The 10628-nt window shown below is 41.2% G+C and overlaps 1 protein-coding gene across 1 annotated transcript in view; it reads left to right on the top strand.

Annotated features, from left to right (window-relative positions):
- The first annotated feature begins 1620 nt into the window (after window positions 1-1620).
- SUCLG1 (succinate-CoA ligase GDP/ADP-forming subunit alpha) overlaps window positions 1621-10628 on the top strand; it is a 33605-nt gene continuing 24597 nt past the window's right edge. Inside the window, exons 1-2 of the mRNA XM_007118213.3 lie at window positions 1621-1799; window positions 10472-10575. Coding sequence (XP_007118275.1) covers window positions 1703-1799; window positions 10472-10575 — 201 coding nt within the window. The 5' untranslated portion in view covers window positions 1621-1702. The remainder of the gene's footprint in view (window positions 1800-10471; window positions 10576-10628) is intronic.

The raw sequence follows: 10628 nt of genomic DNA, 5'->3' as shown, positions 1-10628 counted from the left end.
AGGGGCAAGACGGGAATAAATATGCAGACCTACTAGAGAATGGACTTGAGGATATGGGGAGGGGGAAATGTAAGCTGGGACAAAGTGAGAGCATGGCATGGACATATATACACTACCAAACGTAAAATAGATAGCTAGCGGGAAGCAGCCGCACAGCACAGGGAGAGTAGCTTGGTGCTTTGTGACCACCTAGAGGGGTGGGATAGGGAGGGTGGGAGGGAGGGAGATGCAAGAGGGAGGAGATATGGGGATATAGGTATATGTATAGTTGGTTCACTTTGTTATAAAGCAGAAACTAAGACACCATTGTAAAGCAGTTATACTCCAATAAAGATGTTAAAAAAAAAGGAAAGAAGTCTCGTATTCAATGAATTCCAGTCTTTTGCTTATTAGAGGTGCCAGGGAGTAAGATTGAGAATCCAAAGACAAGTCTGGGCACCTCTTAAGGACATCTGGAGAGAGGTAGCTTCTAGGCTCCTTTCCATAGCATGTGGAGGTAATTATGGCTTGTTGCCAAATGGAAATATCCTATTCCACATCTGGTTACTGACATCAGTAAAAACTTCAAAATATCATCCTGTCATGTGAAGAAGAAAGTTCTTATCTTTAATAGCTACTATTTATTGAATGCTTACAAGGTACTAAAAACTTTACATATTAATGCAGTAACTGGTCATAACCCTATTATGAGTTAGAGAGTTTCATCCCCATCTCAGTGAGAAAACCTGAGACCCAGAGGTCACATAGCCAGTGGCAGAGCTGGAATTTGAATCCAGATCTGTCTGACTCCAAAATCAATCTGCATATAAAGATAAATGGTATAGTTAGTGTCCAGTGCAATAGCCTCCCACCAATGAGCTATGGAATTGGGGTGGAGGTGTAGTTATTACAAGGGATCGAAATATCCTTAGGTCCATCAAACATTGTGTGTAGATTCTATACATAATGTATATGGTATTTGTTTTATATGTCAATTCAGTTCAATTCAATAAATACTGAGTTCTCTCTTTGTACCAGGCATTGTTCTAGGTGCTGATGATACCGTCAGTGTACAAAACAAACTAAAATCCTGGTCCTTGCGGAAGTAAAAATTCATTAAAATCATGCCAAAATTATATATATTTTTGTCATCATGCATTTAATCAATGAAATGAAATAAAAAATATAACTATTATCATATGAAAGCTCAGAAGAACGTTGCTATTTACAATAATTCTTCATACTGGACCTATCTGGAAACCACTGAGAGCATTTAAATGATAGCAAGGGCCTTGGAAAGTTCTGCATTGCTCATTGCACCTCGCCTCACTGTTTCCTCACTCCTTTTGACGCCGCATCCCCTGGGTTTGACTCTCCCTTTTCTCCTTCTATTCCCTCCCCGCAGGCCCCGTTTAAACTAACAAGTTGAAGCCATCGAACTACATTTCCCACAATACCCCGCGCCGGCCGGCCTCAGTGGGGTTTCCCTTGAGCTGCCGTTGTTATTAATGTTGAATCAAACCCACGTTTCCGGGGAAGAGACGACCTATTGTTTACTTCTTCGTTAAGATGCCCTTTTTCTCCTCCACCTGCGAGACCCAGTGTTGGGTGAAGACATCTCTGCGGAGGGACATTCATTCCGGCGAACGCTCTAGCTACCCACTTCCTCCTCGCACCTCGGCCCCGGCCGGGTTTCCCGGGGGCCTGGGAGTGTCATTGGTGGATGACCGCAGTCCTCGCCGCTGCCACTGCTGCTGCGACCATGACTTCTGGCAGCAGCGGCCTCGCCGCCGCCCGGCTCCTGTCCCGCGCTTTCCTCCGTGAGTCCGGCCGGGGCTCTCTCCTCCAAGCCTCCGCGAGTTCCCGGCCCCCGGGCCCGGCGTCCTAGTGTAGGACGCGGCTGGGACCTCCGGGGCCGGACCTCGGCGGGGGTCCCAAGTCGGGGACCCTCTGGGATGGAGGGAGCTTTGCTGGATATGTGCGGCGGGGGCGTGGCTTAGGCAGCTGGCGGGCAGGGACCTTGAGTGGCTGAGTCAGGATTCGGGTCTGGAAGCCCTGCAGATCCGGGGGCACACCCTTGATCCCGCGGTGATGAGTGGCGGTGGCATGGGGGCGGCATCTAGACAGGCTCTTTCGGGGCGTGAGAGGTGAGGTGGTCCAGGATGAACTAAGCTGGGAGGGTGAGTGAGTTGAGAGGTAGGGGGAGGATATCAGTAGGAAATTGGAGGATGAGGCTGAGCCTTGTACAGGACGGTCGTACACTTTTAATTGTCCTTTCCGTAGACTAGGGTGAATCTCCAGAAGGGCGCACAGCCCAGAAAACTCCTAGAAGCTTAGGGTTGGCTGGGACCTTAACCACCTTATTTGTAATGTCTCCATCAGGCGGTGTGAATTCTTCAGTTCCTGAAAACTTAACACCCAAGGTTGCTAGTAACGCTGACTGCTGAAAATTCTTGCTGTGTTCAAAGTCTCTGTGTTTGTTAGGTAGGTTGTGTAGGAAAAGACTTTGGAACCGGCCACATCAGGGTTTGAAGTCTGGCTAGTCCTGTACAGTCTATGTAATAACTCTGGGGGATGTTTCTAAATCTAGTTCTCAATTTCTGTTTCACGTACCATGAAAACATTACCATATTTTAATGAATCTGAGACACCATCACTTGTAAGATGCACTGCTGTTTGGTCTACCACTAAAAGTGGGAAATGATTGCTAATTAAAATTGTGACACACCATTGGTTATCAGTTGCATCCAGATTTAAGAAATGTTTAAAAAAATGAAACAAATGTGCATCCTAGAAATGATGAAGTACAGGATGATCTGGGTTCACCATGCATAATAAGTGAAACAATTTATATAAAGCACCTGGAATGTAATAGACACTCAACCGAAGTTAGTTTTCTTCTCTCTCCTTTTCTTCTGCTTTGCTTCTAATTCTACTGCTGCTACTGAATATTGGATGAGACTTAGTTCATTTCTTGAGAAGATTACATTTTAAAAGTGTACAGTGCTGACTGTACACTCTGTAGCTACACTTAGTTAACAGATAACTTGAGGACAAACCTTAGCAAGTGGGAAGAAGTTGGGTTTATTTGGGAAAGTTTTCTGGAGATTTTTATTATATAATTTAAAGGATAATTTAGTATGTTGTAGGCAGAAGGAGAAAAGGGATTAGTTATACCCATGTCTTTTTCTTCTGGGGTCTTGCTTGTCTGAATTTCTGAAAAATCCTTTGCTGTCTTAGGAGCAGAGTCTAGAGAAGAAAGAAAGAGTGTCTAAAAGATCAGGATGTTGAATCCACCCTTAGCAATACTTAACAATCCTGTTCTCACATAACTGGAACTTCTTTATTTCTAGACTCTCAGGATCCTGAGGCCTTAATTACACATTTTTATTTCTTGTGATGAGAACTTTTAAGATCTGCTCTCTTTTAGCTACTTTCAAATGTGCAATATAGTATTATTAACTGTAGTCACCATGCTGTACATTACATCCTCATGACTTATTTTATAAGTGGAAGTTTGAACCTTTCGACCCCCTTTAGCCACTTGTCCCCTCCCCCTCAACTCTGGCAACCACCAATCTGTGAGCTCAGGTTTTGTGTTTTTCTTTCTTTTTCTGTTTTTTTTTTAGATTCCACATATAAGTGAGATCATACAGTATTTGTCTTTCTCTGCCTGACTTATTTTACTTTGGGTAATGCCCCCAAGGTCCATGTGTGTTGTCACAAATGGCAAGATTTTCTCTTTTTATGGCTGAATAATATTCCATATTGTGTGTCTGTGTGTGCATATTAATAAATATACCACGTTTTCTTTATCCATTCTTTTATCGATGGACACTTAGGTTGTTTCCATATCTTGGCTATTGTAAATAGTGCTGCAATGAACATGGAGCTTCTTTTCAAGTTAGGGTTTTCATTTCCTTCAGATAAATACTTGGAAGTGGAATTGCTGGATCATATAACAGTTCTATTTTTAGTATTTTGAGGAACCTCAATACTGTTTTCCATAGTGACTGCACCAATAACATTCCTGCTAAAGGCGCACAGGGGTTTCCTTTCTCCATATCCTCACCAACACTTATTATTTCTTGTCTTTTTGATAATAGCCATTCTAACAGGTGTGAAGTGAAATCTCAGTGTGGTTTTGATTTGTGTTTCCCTGATGATTAGTGATGTTGAGCATCTCTTCATGTACCTGTTGGCCATCTGTATGTATTCTTTGGAAAAATGTCTATTCAAGAGCCAGTATTTTTGAACCAGAATTACGGTGTTTTTATGCCAAAAAGTGAACCTTACATGCCAGTTGGTCCCATACCTTTGCTTGGCAAAAGTGGAAATAAGCCCCAAAAGTTTCCTAGCCAATATCAGAATGGGTACTAGAGCTCAGGTCTTCTGACTCTGCCATGTCCTTTCTACTAAATACATGCTGGGTGATACTCTGAGCCTTCTTTTTTTGAAGCTCTGATTTTTCTTTTTCTTTGGCCTCTTCACTGGTTTGTTGAGAAGAGTACCACTCCGCTCACAGGTGTCACTTGCCTTTTCCATGTGTTTGCCAAGTTGTGTAGGACTGTTTTTGGAATCCGGAAGACATTTAGAAGTATAGCTTGGAAAAGGGGACCCTCAATAGTGATGTTTCTGATATCTAGTATCTCTTGTCATTGCATCCAAGAACCAAATCTTTATTCCAGAAATACAAAATGGCCTTGATCTAAATGTATCAATGTAGCCATGAGAAAGTGACTTGATTTTCTGACCTCAAACTTGTTTTTCCATAAAAACTTAATTGGGGATGTTAAAAATAATTTCTCTAAGTATAGGGGAAGAATTTCATTTCACCAAAGGACAGGGATTTTGTTGCCATAGACCCACATTTTTGTACATTATAACATTTCTAAAATTGGGATGTATCTTATAATTGATGGTATCTTACAGTAAATTGGCAGCACTTTTTTCATACTAGTGCTTAATAGTGCTTCTTAAAATCAGTGGTGTTTTAGATTTGATGAAATATGATACTTAGAGCCAATTACACTTCATTTGTAAGTAAATACTGAATGAATATATAATTTCGCATCTGAATGGTGGATTGTTTGGGGTTTGGAAGTAAGTGGCTGCTGAGCTACTCTGCTATACTTTAAGGTCCTGTAGGTAGGGACCCCAATAGCCTGCAGATTATATATGCATAATACATATGATTAATAAGTATACATTTGTTAAAATCAGGAATACATGCAGGAATAAATGAGTAACAAGGACATAGTTTGAGAGGGGAGTTGGAGGTGTATTTTCATGAACAGTCTCGGGTTACTGGTTAGGAGCACAGTACTGGTCACACAATGCCATCTGTGGTTTGAGTCCCATCTGGGCAGGTGCTTTTTGGCCACAGCTTGCATCCACCCTGCAGCTATCTTGTAAATGATGTGGTTGCTCTCTGCAGGGGAGAGGACTGCATGTGGCTGACTGATACAAATTTCTCTCTCAGATTACTCAGTCCCTTTACTTCACAGCCTTTATTACAGTTGGCACTTTTGTGGTTTTGTGTTTCTTTGTTTAATGTTTAGCTGTCTTACAGGGCAAGAAGCTTCACGTGGGCCTCAGTCCATCTTGTTTACCCCTGAACCCCTTGTGTCTGGCAGACATCCTGGCACAGTGAACATCTCAAAGCAGTTTGGTCTTTTCATTCTATGTCAGTAATAAATAGCTAATAGTGAAATAGCTAATTATTATTCTGCATGCTCTATATATTATTAACTCATCTAATTCTCGTATTGCCTGTGAGGTACATAATATTATTATCCCCATTTTTACAGTGAGGATGCACCTTTAAAAATGTTTCAGATGGTAAAAATTTACTAATATATGTGTACCTACTATATGTTATATGTAGACATGGATTAGTATATTTATACATAAACATGTATAGAATATGCATGAGACATAAAACACTTCTGATTGGACTTATTTGATTTTAAAATATGAATTGTATATTCTCTCTTTTTAGGAAATGATTGACTTTTGTGCTTAGGTAGGATGTGAACCCAGTTTAGGGAGTGTACCAGGCACTTTGCTACCCAATTGACAGGCGTCATCTCATATCAACATCACAGCCTCCTTGTGAGCAGCTGTTATTCCGCTTACAGAAGGGAAGACTAAGGCCAAGGGAGATCAAAAGACCTGCCCCGTAAACTCAAGCCCGGGCCTGTCTGGTTCCTGGGCTATGCTTTCAGCTGCTTGGGATGCAGTCCCAAGGTTAGGCTAGCTTATTTCTAAGAACCTGAAGAGACAGCGACTCCACCCACATTCTCTGGAGATGACCCAAGGCCTTCACCACTGGGAAATTCTGCCTGGTGGCCGACTTCAGGCCTTTCTGCTGCCCTAATATTTAATTAAAAATACTCATTTTATTAATATTAGTGAAGTCAGATATCACGTCATATGTCGATTTACCATTTATCCGTCACCAATTGTGTTTCTTGTTTATGGCCTTTGTCCCTTTTTCTGTTTGGCTTTGGTCCCCTCCATTCTGTTGGCCCCTGGTGTTACTCAGGTTGCTAAGGTTGTCCTCCTTGCCTGTTACATGTTATGAAACCACTCTCCTGGTCTGTCACTGCCTTTACCTCTGACTATGCTGTATTTTGCTTTAGGTTCTTTTCTTCTGTAGTGAAATAGTCCATTTGTATTACATTACTGCTTCCTGGATTTCATTTGTTAAAAAAAAAAAAAAAAGCTTAGCATGGAATTTGTACTACATTGATACAGCTTTGAGGATTGCTAGTAGCATTTAGGGCTGGACTCTTTGTATGAATTTTTGGGAAACCAGTAATCTCTGCATGTATGAAAATAGACGTAGGTTTTGTTCCCCTCTTTCCTGGTAATGGGAGTTCAAGATGGACATTTTTCCAGTTCACACAGAAAGAGATGGAACTTCTGATATTTATATGTGTTTCTTCTCATAGATCCTATCTCTTGTCCTGAAATTCAGTCAAACATTTCCTGTGCACGTACTCCATAAGGCACTGTACCGTATGCCATGGGAGACACCAAGGTGTACAAGACATGGCCCTTACACTCATGGAATTTATAGTTAGAAGTTCTGAAAGTATTTAGATGAGACTTAAAATAATCTTGAAAGAAAACTTAGCCTGAAATAATTTTACTTAGAAATAATGCAGTAAAGAATGTAACAGAGTGTGTGCACTCTTCAGTTTGCAGGTGTGGTGCTTATGATTAGATACTGCATGAAAGTGTTTCCATTCACAGTTTCCATTCTTCTTAATCTCAGATCCCCTACAAACCCCCCATTATATTCACAAGTCATGAATGTGACGTGAAGATTTAAAGATTCCTCACTGTACAATGTTTTATTTAAATGTGAACTTACATGAATTAATGCAAGAGAAATTCTCAGGAGATTGAGTACATTGACTGATTGAAAGGTGAGAAATATTTATAAGATGGTTTGGCCACTAACTTATGTCCTGTGTTCAAGGTTTTTTTTTTTAGGAAACAGCTTACTGTAGTTATTTGGTGGTTTCATCATAGAGATCAGGTTTGTGTTTAAACCAAAATATGATTGGGCTTCTTTAAGCAGTGGACAGACAATTGAAGATCTGTACTTAAACCTCTTTACATTCTTCAGCAGAGGTAGAATAGGCTTTTTTTTTTAATTAAGGCATTTGATTGATAATTTGGATGGAGAAGAAATCAAACAGGGAAAGACAATGACCAGTCTGACAGATTTAATATTTATAGCAGCTGGCAGTTTGCTAGATTAGAGAGTGGTGGGATTGTGGGAGGGAAGGTGAAGCGGTGCAGAGGTGGAGATGAGGAGGGGCTGCTTTCGCTGGGGAGCCTCCAACCTGTTATTCTGGGCTTGGATTATCTGTGGTGGGGAAGAATAAGGAAAATGACATAAGTGACTTAAAATTTGGTGAGTTTTACTTGGGGTATAAACATATTTTGCATTATTTCTGTCTGAATGGAAACAAATGGCAAAAGAGAAAGAGTTTCCTTGATTCTCTGATGTCACCAATGGTAAGACTTATCATTGATTTGATAACAGTATTACCTTAAATAGGGCCACCAGGTGTTACCTGTGTCATGGTGGCATGGAGTGGCAGGTGTCTGGGGTCCTCCTCACAGCCATGGCAACTGGGAGAGCGTGCATGGTGTAAAGGGCCAGAGATCGGGCAGTTTCGTCTTCCAATGTCTGGAATTAAAAAGGCATTTATGGTGATTATGGAGCACCATGGCTTGCGGGGTGCCTCAGGTTTTCCTCTGGGTTTCGTAAGTGCTTGATTCTAGCATCCTCTCATTTCGGTACCAGTGTTACCTTGTCTGGCATTGTACAGGTTTCTTGTTGGGACAGAATGTGGTCAGGAATTTCATTTCCTTATCTTTGAACATGTATTTTGGGGCTGGCTCAAAGGTGATGATAGTCTATTAGTTCTAGCTTACCTGAAGCCTAGGTATGGGCTCATACAGTAGATGGGAAGAGCACATGCACACACATATGTATGATAAATCTCCCAAGATCCATTTCACTGGATGCTGTAGAACGGCAGGGTCATTGCACAAGTTGAGCAATACCAAAGGGCCACAAGGCTGTCTGGTAGGTGAGCTGCTGTTCATCATACTTGGCGGATGTAGTTTTTATGAGCACCAGAGTTCTGGTGCTGTGAAGTCTTGAGCTCCATAGAGTTGATCCAGGAGGTCTGGAGTAGGAGAAGGAATAGGGGAAGGTAGTGATAGGAGTTGTTCTGGTACTGAGACCATGCTTTATGAATGTAGACAGACCTGTGCTTTCTCAGGGTGACAGGGCCACTTCTGCCCCATGGAAGGAGAATTGAACTGTCTGATGTCTCCTTTGTTAAGGTAGAGTGTAAGAGTACTTGTGGAGGACTAAACTTTACCTTCAAAATGCAAGTATTATCTTTTATCAAGTATGGGCTCCAGATGTCCTGATCTTATTTGCTCTTGTAATCATATCTTGTACCTTTCCTGTCTGGAAACTCCTGATAGATGGACTATTTATTGAATATTCCAGGAGTGGGAGGGACTGTTGGGCAAGTCCAGCCAAGCATAGCAGAGGGGAGTAAAGCTCTTCCACAGGTATTGTGGTTCTGTGTCTCCAGCTGGGAGAACTGGGAGCCAAGGGCAAGCACTGGCTAGGGTGGGCTCTCAGGCCACAATTCCTGTCGTAGCGTTCACTGGCCCAGGTTAAGGTGCTTAGCTGCGCTCACTGGGCCAGGACTTGACCCTCAGTGCTCCCTCAGGGTCCCTTGTTCAGCATAATCTAGGCCAAGAATGCAGCTGATCTGTGTGCACACAGAATACTTCTCTCCTGGTTGGTCAGGGCAGATTCCGGGCCTGTCTCTTCCTTAGAGGTACAGGGGACTACAAAATTCAAAGTTGTTGGAAGCTGAGGTCGGTACGTGAGTTGAAGATGAATCAAGGGGTGTTCAAAGGGCCAGAAGCAGATCAGTTACGGAATCTGAGATCTGAGGATTTAGGAGGGTATGAGCAGTGATTCAGGACAAAAAGCATTGAGTGGACCCTGGACAAATTTATGATGAGGTATCTTTTCTGGGCCTAGCTTTCATGGGCTACCTTAGTGGTAGGTGCTGGCACTTTGAAAGGGCCAGGAATGGACCACAGAGACAGCAGGTTGGGGTTCTAATGGGGCTTTAGAAGGTAGCCCACATAAATCATCTGTGCTCTACTTTCTACTGATTTTTGAAATATGGGGAGCTGGCTTTAGGAGCTACTTAAGATTTCTCAGTTTTCACTGAGGTAGTTTGCTGACAGTAACTTAGATATTTTTTACATGTTTCTCCCTCATCTACTTTTCCTATTTATTTTATTTTCCCTATTTCCTTTATATGTGAGGTCTTGAGACTTACATCAGAAGAGACCAAATTAAGTAATTTTGGATTATATTTTAGACAAGTTTTATTCTATGACTTAACATTTAATGTTAATATTATTACTGGGGAATGAGTTACAAAGTAGTCTCAGTAATTCTGACAAAGTTTGCTTCTTAGCTCATCTTTTGCTTATTGATGTTGGGCTTAAAAATGTTGGGTCAGATGGGGAAAGCATGTGGCTGTTTAGTAAACATTATTAGTAAGAGTGATACCTAGTTTTTAGTTCCTGGATGTAATTTGAGCTGTTCATGTGAGCCCCTGGTTTCTTTCTGAGGAATAAAAATTATAAACTTAACCTTTTCTTTCTCAGTTCAGAAAAAGCTACAAAATTGTGGTTCTCAGTAAAGAGGGGTTTCTGGAGAATAGAACAGTGTCTTTTTTTGTTTGTTTCTTTAATCAGTTTTTGTATTTAATGCATCTTATTTAAAAAGTGACATTTAAAGTTGCCATTATAACAAGATAGCTCCTGAATTAGAGGATTTTTTTTTTTTTTTTGTCACCAGGTTAAATTCGTAGTCCAAAAGTTTGGAAAAATTATAATGTGTCATATTTTCTTTACTTTTCAGTGCAACAGAATGGAATTCGGCATTGCTCCTATACAGCTTCCAGGAAGCATCTCTATGTTGATAAAGATACAAAGGTTATTTGCCAGGGTTTCACTGGTAAGCAGGTATGTGTATCAAGACTTTTTAAAAGATGTATATTAGAGATACAAAAACATTG

This window comes from Physeter macrocephalus, chromosome 12 (genome assembly GCF_002837175.3).
Source record: "Physeter macrocephalus isolate SW-GA chromosome 12, ASM283717v5, whole genome shotgun sequence".
Lineage (NCBI taxonomy): Eukaryota > Metazoa > Chordata > Mammalia > Artiodactyla > Physeteridae > Physeter > Physeter macrocephalus.
This window is presented reverse-complemented; position numbering and strand designations above follow the sequence as displayed.